We start from the raw sequence: 23,374 nt of genomic DNA on the forward strand, positions 1-23,374 counted from the left end.
CTTCAGTTGGTAAGGGCAACCTTCTTCCCCTCCTTCTTCCTTTCAGGTTTGTCCCAGCCCCCGCGGCCCGAGCCACACCCGCTTCCCTCCGGTGACCGCGCCGCCCCCGCTGTATTTCGCGGGAGCGCTCTTCCTGGGGCGGGCACAGACCCAGGGCGCATGCGCACGGGCCGAAGGGCGCCTCCCTGCCCGGATCTCGCGAAGTTACGTTACAGTGTCCGCCAGTGACGGGTGACCGGGCAGGGGGCGGGAGGGCTTCTGTGGTAGGAAGGGAGGTCCGCTGGCCCGGGCGCGCCGCCCCAGTGCTCTGTGGGATACTGGAAGTCTCGAGCGTCTCCTCCGGGTTCCCAGCCCTCCTCTGGCCCGCACTCATAGAAACAGTCACACACCCCCTGCCTCCCCTCTCTTCCCTCTCCGCCTTCCCCTTCCCCCTCGCGATAAGAAGACCCGGCGGCTGGAGAGGGGATGAAGATGGCGGACGCGAAGCAGAAGCGGAACGAGCAGCTGAAGCGCTGGATCGGCTCCGAGACGGACCTCGAGCCTCCCGTGGTGAAGCGCCAGAAGACCAAGGTGAAGTTCGACGATGGCGCCGTCTTCCTGGCTGCTTGCTCCAGTGGCGACACGGACGAGGTCCTCAAGCTGCTGCACCGCGGTGCCGACATCAATTACGCCAATGTGGACGGGCTCACAGCTCTGCACCAGGTCTGTGCACCCCGCCGCGCGCTCTCGGGACCCAGCGGGTCTCCGCCGGCCTCGCCTGGGCCTGCCTTCGCTCCGGGCCTCGGAGGTTGGGGGCTGCGGGAGAGCCTTCCTACTGCGTGGTGAGGGGGCGGTTTCCCGAGGGGCGGGTGCAGAGCTGTGGGCTCCAGGCCCCTTCTCACCATTTGGTTTTGAAGTCAGGGACCGAGAGGTTTAGGGGACAAGGGACTGATCTACTAGGGGTCCTATGGCCTTAAGTGGACGTGTGTCTAGGATTTGGGGTTCAGATGAGAAGGAGTGTAGTGGGATTGTGTCTGGGCCCCGCTGTCAGGAATTTATTTGGGGGAGCAGAGTGCTGGAGAAAACAACTTATAAGAAACATTAGGGACACTTGGGCAGATGGACATCTTTGGCTTGTGGGTGGGCATTGGATTTGCTGTACTTTTTAGGACTTGATTACAAATGATGATAATAATAGTAATCAAGAGCCCTAAGCCGAGTGCCCTGAGCAACCGATTTCCTGTTTTCTCTTTTATTACTCTTGGTCACTGGGGAGGAGAAAACGGGGTGTAATTAGCTATGTGGACCGTCTGAAAGGAAGGGGGTGGAAGGGTGCTTGGCCACCTCGGGGCCAGAACGCTTATCTGAGTCTGTGAAGAGTTTGCCGCAGTGTCAGAGATCCTTGAGCCCCAGACCCTGGGCTGGGCACTGGGGTTAGAAAGACGAGGATAAACGCGGGGCACTCTTTCCGAAGCTGGTTGCCGAAAGCGGATTTTTCTTTTTTGAGGGTTTGGAAAAAGGAAAACTGGTCACAAACTTTTCTCAAAATGGATGCTTTGTGCATGTTAAAGTTTTATAGTAGTCTGATTGGGATCTCTCAATGTTAGCCAAATAAGGAGAAACTATTGGCAATCCGGAGATAATGTTGCTTTGCCTTTGCAGGCCAAAAGCAACACAACCACGTAGAGTTCCTCATAAAAACTAATTTTAAAGTGATGGTGTAGTGGGTAACAAGACATTTTTCCAGTTGACAACTTGTAATTACTAGAAAACGACTTTTACAGCAATACCTTCTTCTGACAATTGAAAGGATCTGTGAACTCTTAAAGTTGCTTGCTTGTATGCAGAAGATTGCAGCTTTATTTTGAGTAATAATGTAGCAGAAACTTGTTCAGGGGGGTTGCAACTTAAAGGATTTATATTTCCTGCGTGTTAGCTTGTGTGGTAGCATTTTTCCTTTCACTGCTTCCTGTTTAAGTGAATGATGACCATTTTAAGTTTTACTTAATTGAATTCTTATATCAGACTTGGCTTATAACCTTTGTTTACAAAGTTGACTGGATGCATTGAAATGACTGATAAATTGCTGGATAAGTCTGTAGCACCGAATGTGGTACCCAGTAAGGGCATAGTGTGGTCTTTAGCTCCTTTTCAATTCCATTAGTTTAGATTACTTAAAGTGTAGCAAACTTTATTTGGCTTTGCTTATTTTAAGGCAAAGCATAACTCTAGATTCAAAAAGCATGATATTGAGAATGAAAGAAACTTGGTATTCAAAATGATACTGTAATCATATGAGATAAATCTTTTCAAATTTTTTTCAAGTGTAATTTTAAAAACATACAGCTTTTATTGTATTCCTGAGGTCAGGATAATTGGATAGTTTCTTACATCAATATGTCTTACTAAAATTGTCAAATAGACATTTAACCTTACTACTGTTGTAGAGGAACCCAGTTTTATTGGCTTGAAGGAAAAGGAAAATCCTTTAAAACAGATTAATTCTCATTTGGGGGGTGGTGGTGGGAAGAAAGCACACTTAACAGGCTTCTCAAAGCCTCTCCCCCCATCCCCTATCTGTACTGTATTGCAATAATCACAGTAGCCGGTATCTTCCTAGTGAATTCAGTAGTTACTTTGGCATTATATAGGAGGAGTCTTTATTGAGTATTTCAGATTAGTTGACAAGTCACTAAGTAGAAGTTTTCAAGTTCCTACATAAACAATTTGCATTCTGTCTTTTGTAATTTATCTGTACGATACTGTCTGTGAAGCCAAAGCCTTTAAGACATCAAGCATTAAAATTTTTATTATGTTTTCTCCACTTGGTATTTCTTATCAACTCTTGTACTTCTTTCCCCCATTGTGGCTGTGTGAACAAGGTTTTGGACAAATTCAGGACAACAGATAATGATAGCTAATACATAAAACTTTTTTACTTTTTTAAAGAACCATAAAAAAAAATTAAGTTTTTAAGTGCTCTCCTGAATGCTGCTTGTTTTAATAACTTAAATTATAACACTTGGAATGGTTCATTAATTTTGTTAAATAGTCTTGCATAGTTTCTGTTATTTTAACCTCTCCAAAGATTCAGGATACTGGACATATTTTTACCAAATTAATTCTTTAGCCTTTTGGAATATTCATTTATTTTGCGGTTTTGATCAATTGCCCTAAATTTCATTGTCAGGAGAAATGTTTTAGATATGTTACCACCATGTATATACTTTTTAATCTAATATTTGCTTCAATTTAATATAGACCGCTTATATTTAAAGGCTTCTTTATTAAAATAGTTGAATGTGCTCTTTCATTAGATATGACATCTATTTAGGAAAAAGAGCAATGGTTCTTGTTAAATTCCATATCTGGCCTTAAGAATAGTGAGTAAACAGTAGTGAAGTTAGGCATAGGATGTGATTTCTGATTATCTAAAATGGAGGTCTCTGGTAACGTAGTGGTTACGAGATGGGCTGCTAACCTCAAGGTCATCAGTTTGAAATTATCAACTATTCCGCAGGAGAAAGATGAGGCTTTCTGCTCCCATAAAGATTTACAGCATCAGAAACCCTATACAGTGTGTCTGTGAGTCGGAACCGACTCTAAGGCACACAACCACCACCATCAAAATAGAGGTCTAGGGTAGATTTTAATTAATTTTTTTATAATAACCTGGGAGAGTTATTGTCATAAGATCTTTATCAGCATACTTTATAAAGATTTTAGGAGACTGATTTGAATCCACAGCAATTGAGTTTGGTTTGGGTAAGTAACATGCTTGTGTATATAATGCTTGATTGCTGATTTTTAATGATCCTTCGACACATAAAATGAATACAAGACTAAGATTTATTTCAACAGTTTTCAGATGTATATGTCAGTTTTGTTTTTAGCCTTTTGATCATACATTAAAATCTTATCTAGTTCCTCTGTGCCAATAAATTCCAATCCATTTTCAGCTTTGCTTTTCTCCAGAATTCCAATTCCTCATTTTCCTTTTTCTTCTGTTATGACGTATAGTCATTTGTCCCTTAACGTCCATGATTGTTGTTATGATTATTGTTAAGTGCCGTAAGTCAGTTCTGACTCATAGCGACTCTGTAGAGGGTTTCTTCCAAGGAGCAGCTGGTGAGTTTGAACCACCATTCTTTCATTTCAAATGGACCTTCCAGTCCAGTGCATTATCTTACAGTTCCAGTGTCCATGATACATTCTGTAAAGTAAGATGTTGATGTGATCTGAACATTGTGCAAACACCATCGTATCTGATCTTGCTTTTTCGTTAAGTTATTTTGAGCAAGGTTTGTACCTTAGTAGTGATTGTCATTGCACTGAGAAGGATTCATTTTTGTGTTTTGTCTGCAATTCATGTCATTTGAAATTTCTTCATATCTGATACAGGTCCTTCTTGCATATAGTTTTGTACCTTTCAATGGAGCCGATCTTTTTACAGCTTGGAGAATTTTTTTCATAGTTTTTGAGGATCATTGTGATTGTCAAATGTGAAGTGCCTAAATTGTGAGAGCCAATAACATTCACAGACTTTTTTTTTTTTTTTACCTTCGTGTTATTTAATAACCTTTTGTTTCACTTCAAAATCGATACTTCTCCTTTGTCTCTTGCTGCTGCTACTATAACTAGCACTTGTTTTGCTGTGTTTGGGAGTCATGCACTTCACAGTAAAATTTTCTAAAGAAATTTAAACAGAGAAAGCACACTACAACACTTGAGATGTGTGATAAATGAGGTTGAATGCTACTGCCTTGAATAGAAGCATGTACTGTTACATGCTTAACTTTTTAGAAAGTACAGTACATATCCAATAATGTGTTTATTATGATGATCAAGACATATGTATTATAGGTTATAATACCATGATACACTTTCAGTGATACAGGTGCTGTTGCATGCAGAATGCTATTGTGTTCTCTGCATCCCATTCTCCAATTGGGATTTTGAGCTCTGTCATATAGCCTTGTTGGGCCATCGTTGGATGTTCCCCAAATGGGTGTTATGCAACACGTGACTATATTATTGTTAAGTGCCATCAAGTTAGTTCAGACTCATAGTGACCTTGCCACGGATTTCTGAGTAGTGGCTGGTGGGTTTGAACCACCAACCTTGTGGTTCAAATTGAATCTGTGGTGCAGTGCATTATTCTGCAGCGCCATACACTTAACTAGTGGTGTTAATGTCATGGAGGCGGTTTCAACTCATAATAACCCTGTGTAGGGTTTCCAAGGAGCAGCTGGTGGCTTTGAACTGCTTACCTTTTTGTTAGCAGCCCAGTGCTTTTTGTACTTACTTCTTAAGTGCTAGGTTTTCTCAGACAAACTTTTTCACTGAATTATTGTTATTGCTAAGTGCTATCAGGTTAGTTCTGACTCATAGCGACCCTGTATAGGGTTTTCAAAAGATGGCTGGTGAGCTTGGAACCACTGACTTTGTGGATTGGTGCTTTATCCCATCAAATATTCTAATAGGTCTATGTAAAATGTTTTTTTAACCAAAAGAAATAGTGTGGCACTTGTAGGATAATGCTCTGGACTGCAAGGTCAGTTTGAGCTGCGAAGTCTGTGGTTCAAACCCACAAGCCATTCCTTGGAAACCCTACATAGGGCCTTTTAGGGACCAACTCTGTAACAACAATATTGAATTACTTATTATAAATAGTGTGAATGCCATATGTTAGCAATCTGCTTACAAGTGAATACTCAAGTATATAGTTTAAACTTCTATTTTTGAGGGGAGGGATGTGAGATCCTGGAAAAGTGTGTTGGATTACATATAAATTGTATTAAAATGTCTAGTATAAACGATTTTCTCTACACAATTCTCTGGGTAGAAAAGTTATAACACTTTATGATTTATTCTAAATATTTTAGAAAATAAAACATACACAAATAATAAACTTCCAATCCTAAACTGGCCCCTAGCTTCATGCAAATAAATTAATAGTGGGTAGCTGATATGAGGTTTACTGGTGGGCACCAGTGCCTACAGTACTACAATTACAATGGCTTCTCTGCAGTTGGTGCCTTTGTGCTTCCTGGCAACAGTTTTGTGGTCTGACTTTGAAGTGTCATAACCAAGCCCATCTTTCATGTGCTTCAGCTACAGTGTGATTGCAAGCTGCGACTGAACATCTTTTAGTGTAGTGAGGTAGAAACACAGGCGGGAACAGAGGAAATTGTTGTTTGCTACACCCCATTTGGAGTCCTGGTGTGGCACTGTGGGTTAATGCACTGGACTGCAAGGATGGCTTGAACTGCAAGGTCGGAGGTTCCAGCTCACCAGCCACTGCTTAAAAACCCTATACAGGGTCACTGAGTCAGAACCATCTCAACAGCACATAACAACAATACCCCATTAAAAAAAAATACTGTTCACATAATAACAGTGCTTGTATTTTTAAAGAAATCTATTTAGATGATTTTTTAAAGATAGCTATTTAGAATTTTTCTGATGTTTTGAGTGAGGAGGGTAAGAGAGTAGGTCATTGTTTTATTACTGCTACATTATGTCCCTTCTTGACCCTTCCCAAAGTTGCTAGTTTCATTGTTCCTCTACCTACAAACTGTTGTCATCTTTTGCCCCGTCTTCTTTTGAAATTTGTGACATTCCACAGTCATGATGGAAAGATGTGGTACTGTCATATAGAGGTATCACTTTGGTGATTTCGGTACAGTAAGGAATAGCATAAATGCAATCCATAAGATGTGGATTGGGCTTTTTTTACAAAGATGATGCCAAAAACAGAAGGAAGACCCTACCAAAGCTGAAACCAAAGCAAAGGTGTTGAGGGCCAAGAAAGCAGTGCTGAAAGGTGTCCACAGCCACAAAAAAAAAAAAAAAAAGAAGATCCACATGTCACCCGCTTTCCAATGACCCAAGACATTGAGGCTCCAAAGGCAGCCCAAATATCCTTGGAAGAGCGCCCTCAGTGGAAACAAGCTTGACCACTATGCCATCAGCAAGTTCCCTCTGACTGCTGAGTCAGCCATGAGGAAGATGGACGATAATAACATACTGGTGTTCATTGTGGATGTCAAGGTCTACAAGCACCAGATTAAACAGGCTGTGAAGAAACTCTATGACATTGACGTAGCCAAGGTCAACACCTGAATCAGGCCTGATGGAGAAAAGAAGGCAGATGTTCAACTAGCTCCTGACTGTGATACTTTGGATGTTGCCAACAAAATTGGAATCATCTAATCTGAGTCCAGCTGGCTAAAAAATGTGGAATGGATTGAGTTAATCTTCATATTCCTACTTTTCCATTCTTGTTGCCAGCTGCCCCAATGCTACTCTGAGCCTATCTACATCAGAGGTCACTAGGTGGACTTCATCTGCATGTTTGGGGAGTATACATAGCACTCCAGTTTTCCAATCTACTGGCCACTAACTTGGGGCTGGTTTCCTATTGCCCTTTCAGAATACCTACCACAAGCTTGGACTCCTGATGTGGTGCTGTCAGATAAGCACTGGACCATGAACCATAAAATTGGTGATTCAAACCCATCAGCTGCTCCTTGGAAACTGTACAGGGTCACTGTGAGTTGGAATAGACTCGATGGCACTTAACAACAATACAAGCTTAGAGTCCTGGTGTGGCGCTATAGGATATATAGTGATTCACGAGGTTGGCGGTTCAAACCAACCAGCCATTCTTCAGAAACTATACAGGGTTGCTATGAGTCAGAACCTACTCTTTGGCACTTAACGCTGTCACCACCACAAGCTTGGGAGCCCACGTAGTACCCTTATTTTCTGATCTGACTCCTACTGCTCTTTTGGGTTCAATACTTATCTGGAACCCATAGAACTCAGACAGTATATCCTAGTTAGGACTACAGATTTATTAAAGCCAAAAAGGGTACAAGTGAGGAGCTACCTAAGGCGCGGTCTGAACGTGTTCTTAATGAGGGGCTTCCATATCCTAAGGGTGGTTCTACTATTACTCTCCCAAGAGCAGATGTTCTTGTCAACTAGGAAGGCCCTCTGAGCCTCCATTCTCAGGGCTTGATAAGCTAAATCATGCCTCCTGAGGCTAGTTGATACTGACCTCCCAGGTGTCTTTTCTGGTCAGGTCACCTGTCCTCACTAGCATAAATCTCAGGTGTGATCTACAAGTCCCAAATGAAGGTACCTCCATTGCTCCATGGTTATGTTTCTGGGGCCAAAGACAAAGGCCACCTCACTTAGGATAAAAGTAGGTCATTTACCATACAGTCTCCAACAGTTATTTTGAAAATTTTTAAGAAGGGTTGGATATGTATTAAAAACTAGTTACTGAGCAGTGTTCCATAGAGCTTTCAATGGCTGATTTTTTGGAACTTGCCAACCTTTTCTTGTGAAGTGCATCTGGTTGTACTTGAACGACCAACCTGTATCGGGTTTCCAAGGAGCGACTGGTGGGTTTGAATCACCTACCTTGTGGTTAGCAGTCCAGTACTTATCCAACAGTGCCACACCAGGGACTCTTGTCAAGTCCATATCAGATTAAAAAAAAAAAAAAGAAAGAAAATTACCTTCACCTGTCACTACAATTTAGTTTAATATCCTGCAATTTATTTTTTTGCAGTGATCATTGATATTTATAATTAGCACTTGGGACATTACATGAAATGCTATTAAAGTTATCTGAAGTAACTACTGAGCTACTAACAAACTTGATGAATATTATGCTTGATTTTAATTTGGATCCTTTCGTTAGTAAGAATATTCAAGTTATAACAATATTCTTTTTGTAAAATGTTGCAGAATCAGCCAAATGATATTATAAGTCTTAACATGCAAAAGGCAGTAGAATGTTTTTTTTTTCTTATGGGTACTCCCAAAAAGATTTCTAGCCTCAGAAACCTTATACAGGGTTGCTATGAGTCAGAATCCAATGACCAGCACTTAACAATAGGTGGTGGTGGTATGCTATGGAGTTGGTTCCGACTCAGAGTGAGCCTGCATGGGTTTTCCGAGGCTGTGTATCTTTACGGGAGCAGAAAGCTTCCTCTTTCTTTTGTGGAATGAATGGCTGGTAGTTTCAAACTGCAGACCTTGATGTTGGCAGCCCAACTCATAACCACTACAGTACCAGAGATCCTTTAACAATAGGTGGTTGTTGTTGTTGTTGTTGTTGTTAGGTGCCACTGAGTTGATTCTGACGCATAGTGACCCTGTATAGGGTTTCCAAGGAGCGGCTGGTGAGCTTGAATCGCTGACCTTGTGGTTCAAACTGACTTTGTAGTCCAGTGCATTAACCTACAGCGCCACACCAGGACTCCTTAACAATAGATGGTGGTGTTGTTAAGTGCCGTCGAGTCGGTTCTGACCCATAGTGACCCTGTACAGAGTTACCGAGGCTGTAAATCTTTACGGGAGCAGAAAGACTCATCTTTCTCCCGCGGGACAGCTGGTAGTTTCGAACTGTTGACCATGAGATTAGCAGCCAGATTGGTAACAACTACGCTACCAGAGCTCCTTTAACAATAGGTAGAGAGTACAATTTGAAATGTGGTTGACTCATTGCTTATTAAAGCAGAGTTTTTATTTCATGAACCAATGAAATGATTTTTAAAATTTCACGGAATGAAGGAGTATAGCCTAATTTTTTAAAAATAAATGTTTTATTGTGAATTATGTGATAGTTTACATGGGAGACCATTCGTTTTACATTCATTCTATCACATATCGTTTCATTGCCATAGTTACAATCCTATCCATGCATCATCAGCCAACCAAAGGGTATCTGCGCCGCCACCACCCCCAACCCCATCCTCAGTCATCAGCACACAGCCCCTTTCCCTCTCTGGATCTCAAGTCCCCAGCCTCTCTCCATCTCTCCACGTCATTGTCTCTGCCTCCATCTCAGGCCTCACTGCTTCTCTGGGTAGGGTCCTGCTCTGTGCTCTTCTCCATTGATGGTCCCAGGGCCCTACGCTCCTATACTGAAAAGTTAATCACTCCCCTCCTTACTGTAAAATGTCCACCTTTACATTTCCATCCCTCACAATCAGTCCTGATAACAATTATTCACTATTTTATCACAAGAGACCCATCTGCATTTCATTTCATCAGCCCTTCCTAGACAGGTTGGATACTACTCACTGGAGATTCTACCTTCCTCCATGCCCTCTGTATAGCCTAATTTTTATTGTGCCATTTAAACTAAAAAAAAGTCAACTTGGTCACCTCTCATTTCATGAAAAAAGACTATTTCAGCAATAGTAACAGCCACATCAAAAGATTAAAGTATCTAAAGAAAGGTCCATTGGTGTTTATATATCAATTAATAAAATTATTTATATATATTGACATCAGTTATTCTTTGTCATTCAAGTGAAGAGTAGCTGAAGATTGAATTGATCTTGTAACTAGTCTCTGTCCTTTTGGTAGGGTATACTGGAGTGCTAGCGGTGGCCGGCCAGATCATCAGCAGGCTGGACCGCTGATACCCAATAAGAAGCAAAACAGCAATTTATCTGAAGGGAGCTCAGGAGGTTCATGAAAGGTTTTTTTTTTTTTTGGAACTACACCGAGTTTGATTTTATGAATATTTCCATAAGCCTTTTCTATCTTTTGCCAGGATGTATTTTCCAAGTTTATTTATATTCTTTAAAGCAAAAGGTGACCATTCAGGCAACACTAATTGTTTAAATCCTAAGTTTGACACTTACATACTATGCTGCGGGCAGGTTAATGTGTTAGAGTGCAAGGTTGATTTGAACCACAAGGTTGGTGATTCAAGCTTGCCAGCTGGTCCTAGGAAACCCTATACAGAGCCACTATGGGTCGGAACTAACTTGACGGCACTTAACATTTTTAGTACATCTTCTCTCCAGACAAAATAGTGAATTCCTTCAAATAGGAACTTCATTTTCCTTTAAATGCTCTTTGGCATCTGTATTTTATATTAGTAGATGTACTTAAAATAAAAATGAAAATTGAACAAAATGTCATCTAATCTTGTCAAGAACAGAGCCCATAGAAAACAAAATGATGACAGTTTGTATGGATAAATATAATAGCGGTAATAAACATTTTTTTAAAGGTTTTAATGAAACTGTCAATTTAAATTTGTAATATTTGTAGTGTAAAGGCAGCCATTATTATTACAGTCAGAATTGAGCAGGATCTTAGATTTATTTTTGAGATGCAATTCTTTACCGACTGCTAATACAAGTATAATTTTGCACAGTTTATGTAACATACTTTTAAAATTAATTTCTTTTGAGCAAAATAAATCCTTGGGTGTTGGTTTAGAAAATAAATCCCTAACATTGTAATATTAGAAGCTAATGTAATTTTCTAGCAATTTTAATTTTAAAATGTTACTCTGGATTTCTGTATGTCAGTATTTTCTGACCATATTAGTATTTTGGGTGTTTGTCTTTTCATTGTTGTGCAAGCTAACCATAAAAAGACAAACTTGAGCTCTGTGTTACTGCCCTAAGTGTGCTTGCTCAAATGCTCTTTCTATGGGTGGAGACATTCCACACTGTCATGTGTTAGTATAGGCATTTCTGAAATTGCACTTTATAGAAACCATGGAAAGAAGTGAAAGCATTCCTCAGCTGTCACCTTTTAGCAATCTGTCTTAAGTGCACGTGTGCGTTGAGTGAGATACTCAGAAGGAAGAGCCTTACCAAATAAAAAGGTTTTCTGTAATTTGACTATCAACTCATAGTTGAGCTGAAATTACTTTTTGTTGGCTGTTGTAGTTAAACATGTTCTTTTAACTCAAAAACAGGCTCTAAAAAATGTATGTACTTGAGTACTTGCGTAATGCAAACATAGCATGTTATGAGATATGAATTGTGGTACTGTGGGATAAAGCACTGGACATCAAGGGGGGTTTGAACCACAAAGTTGGCAATTCAAACTCATCAGCTGCTTCTTGGAAACCAATTTGATGGCAGTTAACTATAACGACCCTCTCAGACCATGGTAACCATGTAGGAAAATGTATTTTCATAGACTATTTTTTAAACATGTGGAAACATTACCTTTACTTTGAAGTAATAATTATGGTTGTTGTTGTTGTTGTTATGTGCCGTGGAGTCGGTTCCGACTCATAGTTACCCTGTACAGGGTTCCTGAGGCTGTAAATCTTTACGGGAGCAGAAAGCCTCATCTTTCTCCCACAGAACAACTGGTAGTTTCAAACTGCTGACTTTGCAGTTCGCAGCCTGATTCGTAATCATTATGCTACCAGAATAATTATGGTAGCCTTCAAAATTATTTTAGATGTTATAAATTTTTCCAATACTTACATTCTTCCTTCGTTGTCAGTTGGAGCTTTAGCATATTCTTTTGAATATCCTTAGTTTGAAATTTTTTTCTTTGAAGAGAGATTTAATTTTGAAATTGATCGTCACTTGGAGATGTGTCAGGTGATTAAGTAAGGTCATGGGTAATCATGAGTCATAAGTATTGTCAGTGATAAGATAGGTAATATTTCCTAAAAAGCTCATTTTTAATTGTAGCATAATCATAAATAGGCCAATCTTTGGGCTTTGTTGTTATTAAGTGTTGTTGAGTTGGTTCCGACTCATTGTGACCCTGCATAGGGTAGCAGCTGGTGGGTTTTGAACTACTGGCACTGTGGTTTGAAGTCCAGTGCTGATCCTACAGCTCCACACTTGAATAAAGGCTTTAGAAATTTTTTGTGGTCAACCTATTGTACTTTGTGTTCTAAATTATATGACTGTGGCCTTTCTTGTGGCTGTATGTGTTTTCCACAAAAGATGTTGATACTGCTCTTTCCTTGATCATGATAATGTATTTCATTTTGAGCTATTATTTTTCTCAAAGGTATGTTTATTAGTGCAGCTTTTTAAAAAGGGATTAGAATAGACATGTTCAGCAATTTCTCATCTTATCCAAATACAAGGAGGTCTTAAAACAGTTCATGGAAAACTTCCATCATTTTTTAATTCCTTTTTTTTCATGTATTTTTTAAAGCCCTCTTGTATATTGCATAATCTGCATAAAAACTTTTGACTTATATTCAGTTTTGGTTTATAGTAAGATGTATTTAAATTTCTGATCAGTGCTTTTATTTGTCTTCTTTGTGATGTACATGGAAACACCTTAACTAAAGTTTTCAAGTTCTATTCTTGCTTTTACATTGCCTTCAACATGTCTTTTCCCCCCTTTTTAGTTTGAAACATAGCTATTTTCAGGGTTTTGTTTGTTTGTTTATCTAACATGCTTGACTGCTTATCGAAGGTTGGAGATTTGAGTCCATGCAGATGTGTCTTGGAAGAAAGGCCTGGCAACCTACTTGAAAAATCAGCCATTGAAAACTCAGGTAGCTCAGTTCTAATTTGATATACATAGGGTTGCCATGAGTCAGAACCGGTGCAACAATTGGTTGTTCCCAAATGAAAATAATTTTTTTTTAAATGTTAAGGATTATAATTTTATAAATAATTGGAGCTTCATAGAAAAATAATGAAAAAGAAATGTACAAATTCCAGGACTGTAGGAAATCCCATTTAAATTTTTGGGAAGCATTCTTCTATACATCTCTAAACATTCTGTAAGCATGCAATTTCTGTAAGTGGGGTCATGTCATACTCAGTTTTCTGGCTTTGTAATCTGCTTTTAAAGTGACATATTTTAGAAATAATTTCTATTCTAATGATACTGCTAGTTTTCGTTGTTTATACCTACATAGTATATAAAGAGGCTCTGGTAGCGTAGTGGTTACGAATCGGGCTGTGAACTGCAAGGTCAGCAGTTTGAAACTACCAGCGGTTCTGCTGGAGAAAGATGAGGCATTCTGCTCCTGTAAAGATTTACAGCCTCAGAAACCCTGTACAGGGCCGCTATGAGTGGGAACTGACTCTACGGCACTTAACAACGACAACAGTGTTCCACTACACATATGTTTTACCTGTGTTTATGGACTCCTGATGTGGTGTTGTAGAACCAGCACTGGACTGCTAACCACAAGATCTGTGGTTCAAACTCACCGGCTCCTCCTTGGAAACCCCATACAGGGTCATTGTGAGTGAGAACCAACTCGATGGCACTTAACAGCAGCAAAATGTACAGATATGCATCCCTAAATTTATTTACCTAGTCTTCTGATAATAAATTAGTTTATTTCTAATTTCTCATGATAACAGTGAATAATATTCTATGTACATATTTGTTCATTTGTCCCATTATATTTTTAGGATTACTCCTTAGATATTTCACCTGCAACTTTATATTTTTTACTTAAAATAATATGCTCTTCTGGTGCTTGTTTATGCAACAGACATTTTCACCTAGTTTCTAGTGTATCTAATATAAATAGAAGGTTAATCTTGAAAGTATTCTTGTAGACCTTCTGTCACATTAACAATGTGATGATGTTATACTCCTATGAATCACCCATAGAAAATTCTATTTTATTACTTTATTACTCAGTGTGTGTGTATGTGAACAAATTTGTTGTGTTTCATGCAGAAAGTATTTGGGCCTAAGGGTTAGGGATAAAAAGTTTTCTCCTTTTTACATAACATTTAGTTCTGATGTTCTCGAGTTTTCATATGTATGTTACATAAAACATTAACAAAAATTTGTGTTAAACAGACTTATGATGTTATTTGCTGTTGTTAAAGTTCAGTTGAGTCAATTTCAACTCATAGCAACCCTGTACAGGGTTTCCAAGTAGCTGCTGGTGGGCTTGAACCGCTCACCTTGTGGTTAAGCAGCGGTTAATCACCATTAGTGATTAACTCTTATTTGTAGTATAAATAATATTGATTATTACCTAATAACTGACCAATTCTGTACATTCCCACTGGGGTGGCTATCATCAAAAAAGGCAGGTAGTGAGAGGCTTGGTCGCAACAGGGGTCGGAGGTCAGAACTAGCGTCTCGCGGGCGGGAAAAGGAAGAAGGCGGTGGAGTTGCACATTACCCAGGAGGAAATTAAGAAAGAACGGAGAAGGCGATCGACTGCGAGAAGACCTGTCCGCTGCTGCTGCTGCGGGTCTTCACCACCAATAACGGCCGCCACCACTGGATGGACAAGTGCTCCCGTGGAAACGTGCAGTCCAGCGAGCTGCAAATCTACACTTGAGTGACGGAGATTGGCAGCACCATGTCTGGCAGAAAGGGGACTCAATGACTCCAAGACCTTTCAGTCGCAGAAGTTCCAGATAGGAGATTACTTGGACACAGCAATCACCCAGCCACATCGAGCACCACCTCCTTCTGGGTGCATGAGACCATATTAAATTTCATTCACTGTTTCTTGAATGTATTTTCTAGTCAGTTATGTAAAATAAACCTCACTCTTTTTTCCTTCCCTGATAATTGCCATTAAGCCTTTAAAAAGCTAAACAAATTGTAATGCATCTGTATAGATTAGATCTGGCTGTGTTATGGTATGAATATTAATTGAAAGTCCATATTGTTTCAAGCTCGTCTATGAAATACAAAGGAAATGCTTTAGCATTCTATGTAAAACTGCATTGCTGAATATATGTGTGCAATCAAAAAGACAAGATAGGTAGTAAGTTTTGACTGGTGGTGTGCTGTGGAGTTGGTTCCCACTCATCAGGACCCTGTACAGTGTTTCCAAGGCTGTAAATCTTTATGGGAACAGAAGGCCTCATTTTTCTCCCTTGGAACAGCTGGTAGTTTTGAACTGCCGACCTTGAGTTTTGCAGCCCGATTCGTAACCACTACACTACCAGAGCTTCTTAAGTGTTGACTAGGATACAGAAATTTGTAACTCTAATATACTGTTGATTGTTTTTGTTTTTGTGCAGTTTGATATAATTCGATTTATACCAACCCCCTATGTATCTGTGATACTGTTGCTGCAATTGTAAAGGGTGAGCCACTTTCAAAATTGGCTGAAGTTCTTCAAAAGGTTAAACATAGGGTGATCCCCATAGAGTTATAAAAGCTGTAATCTTTACAAAAGCAGCCTGCTATGTCTTTCTTCCAAGGAGCAGCTGGTACACTTAACCATTGTGCCATTAGTTCACCTAAGAGTGATGATAGCACTCAGCTACTTGCTATTAGACGTATAAGTAAATTTACAGCCATTTACATTAGACATATAGACAGTACCTTCAGAAAGTTCATGGGAAATTTTCATAATCTCCTCTATTTTTTTTTTTTTTTTTTAATCTCTTCTATTTTTTATGATGCATTTTTGAAGCCTCCTCAAGGAGCTCTGGTAGCATTGTTGTTGTTGTCAGGTGCCATCGAGTCAGAACTGACTCATAGCGACCCTGTGCGCAGCAGAACAAAACAATGTCCGATCCTGGGCCAACCTCACTACTGCTGCCACACTTGATGCCATCAGTGATGCCACCTGGCCAATCCATCTCGTCGGGGGTCTTCCTGTTTTTCTCCAACTCTTCATCTTACCAAGCATGATATCCTTCTTCAGCGACTGTTCCCTCCTGACAATATGTCCAAAGTATGAGAGACGAAGTTTAGCTATCTTGGCCTCCCAGGAACACTCTGGCTGCACTTCTTCCAAAACAGATTTATTGGTTCTTTGGCAGTCCATGGCACTTTCAGTATTCTCCTCCAACACCACAACTCAAAGGCATCAATTCTTCTATGATCTTCCTTATTCACTGTCCAGCCTTCGCATCCATATGAGGTTATTGAAAATACCATGGCTTGGGTCAGGTGCCACCCTAGTCCTCAAGCTGACATCTTTTCTGGTAGCATAGTGATTACAAATCGGGCTGAAAACCTCAAGGTTAGCAGTTCGAAACTACCAGCTGCTCTGCGGGAGACCGATGAGACTTTCTGCTCCTGTAAAGATGTACACCCTTAGAAACCCTGTTCAGGGCCGCTATGGGTCGGAACCGACTCAACGGTACTTAACAACAACAACAACAACATAGGATAAGGCACTGGATTGCAAGGTCAGTTTGAACTGTAAGGTTGGCGGTTCAAATTCACCAGCCGCTCCTTGGAAACCCTATATAGGACTGCTATGAGTTGGAACTGACCCAGCAGCACTTTCCAACAACAGCAGCATGTATACCCAAGAGATATTAAAACTTATAAGCACTGAACTAGTAACCACAGGATCAATAGTTCAAACCCACCATGGAATGCTGTTGTTGTTAAGTGTTGTCGAGTTGGTTCCAACTCATAGCAACCCTGTATAGGGTTCAAACTGAACACCTGCTTATCTTCGCTATGAATCGGTACCGACTTGATGGCACCTAACAACAAAAGCTTATCTTAACAGCTTAATAATAATTTTAAAATACAGTGCTGATACAGTGTGGATGAACCTTGAAAACATGCACAGTGAAAGAAGCTAGTCACAAAAGATGGCATCTTAAATGATTTCATTTTATATAAAATGTCTACAGTAGACAAATCTGTAGAGACAGGATGGGTTGAGGGGAAATAAATGGGACATTATGGTGTTTCCTTTTATGATGGAGAGAATGTTGCAATATTGATTGTTGAGATGGTTGTACAAGTCTGTAAACATAAATCCAGTTGAATTGTACATTTTAAATGTGGATGAATTATGTGGTTTATGAACTATATCAGTAAAGCTGTTGTATTTTTTAATCAAATCAGATTACTAAATGCATTTACCATTGCTCACCACTAAAAATTGAAGTAGTGACAGAGGATGTAATGATAATTTACCGGTAGCCCAGCCCCATCCTAGGTGTAGTATTAGTCACTGTGGGAATAGTAGTACAGAGTGTTGTGGGAGCGCTCCTGTATTTGGGGAAGGGGAAAGCTTCTTGGAAGAAGTGATGTTTGAACTGCTGAGTAAAGAAAATGTAGTGAGCCCAAGGACAGGGATCTGAAAGTGAACAGAGCTGTTGAAGGATTTTCATCTGGTAAATGAGATAATCACATTTCTCTTTAAGAAAAATCACTTAGGCTGCCATATGGAAAATGCACTGAAAAGAGGACAAGCCTGGAGAGACAGGAAGATCAGTTAAGGACATTGTTAAACTAATCTGTGAGCAGTAACTATGATTTGCACTTGCAGTGGTGGTGGTGTGCCTTGGAGTCATTTCTGACCCATAGTGACCATGTATGGGGTTTCCAAGGCTATACGTCTTTACCAGAGCAGAAAGCCTCAGGTTTCTCCCACAGAACAGCTGGTAGTTTCGAACTACTGACCTTGAGATTAGTATCCTGATTCGTAACAACTAGGCTACCAGTAGGGTCGAAGAATAGTACAGGGGGGCTTCCAAAAGCTCATGGATAAACTTCATCATCTTTAATTTCCATTTCACACAAACTTTTTGAAGCCCCCTTGTATGTGGGCTAAAAATATATTTAATAAATTGAATTGGGAGTGAATTGATTTGAGGGAGTAGGAGCCAAAGATGTACACCTGTTTTTTCATTTGGACAAATAAGTGAATGGAAGTGCTTCTCATGGCTAGTACTCAATCTGTAAATAGTATGTATTTGTGGTATCGTGGGTAAGCACTGGACTGTGAACCACAAGGTCAGCAGTTCGAACCCACTAGCTGCACTTCAGAAACCCTGTACAGGATTGCTATGAGATGGAACCAACTTGACAGCACTTAATAACAACAGTATATAGAGGTCAGGAGCAGAGTATATTCAAATGATACTGGGAGAGGCAGACAAGTAAACAAAAATTATAATCAAGCATGAAATGCATACTAACAAGTATATAGGATGCTTTGACAGTTAAGAGGAGCAACCTTAACTATACAATAGATCAAAACCATGTTATGATGTTTGATATTTGTCTTGGGTTCAGCTTGTTCTCTTATCCCTCTGGGTCTCTGGAAGTGTGAACACTAAGTAGAAAATAGTTTGTGAAATTACAGATAGCTACAGGATAAGGATTCATGGATAAATTTAGGGTTTCAGTGAACTGCCTAAAATATGTATGCAATTTTTTTCTGTACTTTTTAATTCAGAAAAATTTAAGAACTTCCAAGTAGAACCAGATTTACTCTTATGATATTATTGGGGGAGGGGCCCAGGCAGGAATGCACAGAACTGTCAGAGGACAACACTATTGGAGGATAATAAAGGAGTGGTAGTAGCAAGGAGTCCTAGTGTAGTGCTCTAGTATAAGTACAGGACCACAAGGTTGGTTTGAACCATGAGGTCGGAGGTTGAAACTCACCAGCCACTCCTCAGAAACCCTATAATGTGTTGCTGTGAGTCCGAACCGACTTAACAAGAACAAGTAGTACCAAGGGATCATCCTGGTGTGACAATGTAGGCTAAGTACTGGACTGACAAGGCCAGTGGCTCAAACCCGCCAACTGCTCCGCAGAAACAACAACAGTAGCAGCAACTTATGAGTCTTTTACTGCTTCTAATAATGCACTGTGAAAGTAAGGTCATAGGTTAAAATGAGAAGTGAGAATACATTTTTTCAAAGCATGTTGGGTTTTGCTAAGAATTTTATAGTTAAATTCCACCAACGCTGATGTTCCTCAGCTTAAAAATTTATTAAGTGATTTTTTTCAAGGAAAATAAAGGTTAACATATTAGTTAGAACTAAGAAACTCATACATTGATATAGTTTTCTTTTGCCTGGTATATTTTAATTCTTTTTTTTTTTCCCCCCTCAAAATATTACTAGGGTTGCTTTGAATGTTTAATTTGTATGCATATTTATTACTTTTAAAGTTGCACAATTAATCGTGAAATTAGCAATTATACTGAAAGGTTGTGTGGGTTATTTTGAATTTTAGCAGACATCATTAGATTTGTTTCCATTTAAAAATCAGGAAATACTTATTATAAAATGGTATCTTGACATTTAGAGCTAATTTGTATATGGAGGTTGTATTTGTTTTATGTATGGACTGATAGTATATAAATTGTTATCTTTTTAAAATCACTTGGAGGAAAAAAGTTACTTCCACATTAGAAAGTATGGCATAATCCATCTTGAGGGAAACAGTTAAGTGCATAGGAAAAAAAATCTAAAGAAATGTTCCTCAACTGTTGACAGTTGTTTCTTCCAGGAGGGAAATACAGCAGATCATTATGTCACCTTTGATTCTGCTAACAAAAAGCATAAATAACAGCAAAGAAAGATGAATCTGAAGTGGAAGAAAATTATTAAATGTTAAGCAGTATTTAAAGGATTAAATTATAGAGATAGTGACAACATTTTTAAATTAAGAAAGGTGTGCGACAGGGTTGTATTCTTTCACCGTACGTATTCAGTTTGTATGCTGAGCAAATAATCCCAGAAGCTGGGTTATATGAAGGAAAAACGTGGCATCAGCATTGGAGGAAGACACATTAACAACCTGCAATATGCAGATAATACAACCTTGCTTGCTGAAAGTAAAGAAGACTTAAAATACTTACTGATGAAGATTAAAGACCACAACCTTCAGTATGGGTTGCATCTCAATGTAAAGAGAACAAAAACCCTTACCATTGGACCAATAAACATTCTTATCAATGGAGAAAAGATTGAAATAGTCAAGGACTTCATTCTTCTTGGATCAACTATCAGCACTCATGGAAGCAGCAGTCAAGAAATTAAAGGACGTATTGCATTAGTCAAATCTGCTGCACAAGACTTTTTTAAAGTGTTGAAGAGCAAAGATGTCAGCGTGAAGACTAAGGTGCACCTGACCCAAGCCATGGTATTTTCAGTAACCTCATATGCATGCGAAAGCTGGACAGTGAATAAGGAAGACCGTAGAAGAGTTGATGCATTTGAGTTTAGGTGTTGGAGGAGAATATTGAAAGTGCCATGGGCTGCCAAAACAACCAACATATCTGTGTTGGAAAAAGTAGTCAAAGTGCTCCTTGGAGGCCAGGATGGCCAAACTTTGTCTCTCATACTTCAGACATATTGTCAGGAGGGATCAGTTGCTGGAGAAGGATATCGTGTTTGGTAAGGTGGAGGGTCAGAAAGAAAAAGGAAGACCCTCAGCGAGATGGATTGGCAGAGTGGCAGCATCTGTGGTCCCAAGCATGGCAACGATAGTGAGGTTGGCCCAGGACCGGGCAGTGTTTTGTTCTTTTGTGCATAGTGTTGGCATGAGTTGGTACTGACTCAATGGCATCTAACAACAACAATAAAGAGCCCTGGTGGCATAGTGTGTTAAGTGTTGGGCTGCTAGCCACTCTGTAGGAGAGAGAGAAGGCTGTCTGCTCACAGCGATTTGCTGCCTAGGAAACCATTTGGAGCAGGTCTCCCTGTCCTTATAGGGTCTCTGTGAGTTGATAGCAATGTGTGGATAGGTTGATAAAGTTCAAGAAAATTGCCCCTTCAGACTTCTGTTTGATATGAAGGCAAGTATTGCTATTAGGGTTCCAGCTCATACAAGTCCTGGTATGGCACTGTAGCACAAGCACTGGACTGCTAGCCACAGGGTTGGTAGTTCAAACGCACCAGCTACTCCTCAGAAACCCTATACAGAAAGGCATTTAGCAGCAACAACATTCCAGACAAAATATGTTTAAGCATGTCTATATGATCTTTGTGTGGCGCTGTGAGTTAATGAGCCAGACTGCTCCTTGGAAACCCTATGCAGGGTCGCTATGGGTTGGAACCGACTCAGCGGCACTTAATAACTACAACATGATCCTTCTACAACTAAAGACAGATTTTCTCAGCAGTACATTTGTCCTGGTCTCATCGTTGTCATTAAGTGCCATGAAGTTGGTTTAGACTCATAGTGACCCATACAGAATTTCTGAGGAACAGCTGGTGGGTTTGAACCCCTGACTTTGTTGATTTAAGTGCATTAATGCGTCAGACTGCAAAGTCGTTTGAACTGCATGGTCAGTGGTTCAAGCTCACCAGCTGCTCCTTGGAAACACTATACAGGGTCCCTATGGGTTGGAATTGACTCAGCGTCACTTAACAACAACAACATTAGATCATTGCACATATTAGAAAGAAAGTTGAAAACGGCATGGGTGAGAAAAGTTAAAAAAAATTGCCCCTTCAGGCTTCTCTTTGTTCCCACCACTCGAGGAATATTGGACAGGAACGTAATTTGAGTCTCTTGAGGATGCCAAAATTGACATTTTGACATGGTGTAAATTGAAGAGCTCAGAATTCTTTGGGGAAAGGTTAAAGTGATGGAAACACTGTCGTCAGAAGTATATAGATTTAGATGGAGGCTACGTTGATAAGCAATAGCTTCACATTTTAATACTTGTTTATTCAAAGTTTCTATGATTTTTGGCAGTACTTTTTGACTTATCCTTGTTTAAGAGAGAAAAGGTCACTGAAAGTTTTAATAACAAGCCCAATGTCTGACAACAGTAGGATAATGACTTAAAAACCTAGTAATGTATAGCTAAGTTCGTGTTTAATTCAGATTTTAAAAAATGCTCATTCTACTATACTGTGAGGTATCTATAGCAGTGTGTCTAGTGTCTACAGTATTAGTGATATTTTATACTGTTCAGATCTCACCAATTACTGCCTTCTTTTGATTATGCTCTAGGTATTGGCTATATATAAAAGTATTACATCAACAGACAAAAACAAAATTCTGTGTTCTAAATCATAAATACATGCACAAGCACACACAAAAGAAGGGAGCCAATTTTCAAAGTTGCTCATGTTGTTACACCAAACATTAGTGGGAAAATTATAGAAGGAATTTATGAGCTCTGGTAGCGTAGTGGTTACGAATCGGGCTGCGAACCTTAAGGTCAGCGGTTCGAAACTATCAGCCGCTCTGCGGGAGAAAGATGAGGCTTTCTACTCCCGTAAAGATTTACACCCTTGGAAACCCTGTTACAGGGTCGCTATGGGTCGGAACCGACTCAACGGCACTTAACAACAACAATAAGACTATATAGAGGATCACTATGGCTTGGAATCAACTCAACAGCACTTACCAACAACAGTAAGACTATAGAAGTATCTTATGGAACTCAGGTTCTGGAATAAGTTAAAACCAGCCATTATATGCAATCAAGCTGGATTCCAAAAAGGATGTGGAATGAGGAATATCATTGCTGACTTCTGTTGTATCTTGGCTGAAAGCAGAGAATACCAGAAAGATGTTTACTTTTGTTTTATTGACTATGCAAAACATTCGACTGTGTGGATCATAAACTGTGGATAACATTGTGGATAGTGAGTATCCCAGAATGCTTATTTGTGCTGTTGAGGAACTTGTACACAGACGAAGGCAGTCATTCAAACCAAATAGAGAGTTATTGAATGGTTTCAAATCAGAAAAGTTACGCGCCAGGGTTGTATTCTTTCATCGTACTTATTCAGTCCTTACGCTGTGCAAGTAATCCAAGATGCTGGTTTACATGAAGAAGAATAGTACATCAGGATTGGAGGAAGACTCATTAATAGCCTGCTATTTGCAGATGGCACAACCTTGCTTTCTGGAAGCAGAGAGGATTCAAAATATTGATGAAGATCAAAGACGACAGCCTTCAGTATAGAT

At 39.7% G+C, this 23,374-nt stretch overlaps 1 protein-coding gene across 3 annotated transcripts in view; it reads left to right on the forward strand.

The window, feature by feature from the left end:
- Positions 1–200: 200 nt before the first annotated feature.
- Positions 201–23,374, forward strand: part of PPP1R12A (protein phosphatase 1, regulatory subunit 12A) — a 253,983-nt gene continuing 230,809 nt past the window's right edge. For 2 of the 3 annotated variants that reach the window (XM_006871838.1, XM_006871839.1), the window contains exon 1: positions 452–702. In XM_006871838.1, the coding sequence (XP_006871900.1) occupies positions 466–702 (237 nt within the window). In that variant the 5' untranslated portion in view covers positions 452–465. Of the gene's footprint in view, positions 703–23,374 lie in introns of all 3 variants that reach the window. The other variant, XM_006871837.1, reaches the window with a different exon arrangement.

Source organism: Chrysochloris asiatica, unplaced genomic scaffold, assembly GCF_000296735.1.
Source record: "Chrysochloris asiatica unplaced genomic scaffold, ChrAsi1.0 scaffold00175, whole genome shotgun sequence".
In the NCBI taxonomy this organism is placed as follows: Eukaryota; Metazoa; Chordata; class Mammalia; order Afrosoricida; family Chrysochloridae; genus Chrysochloris; species Chrysochloris asiatica.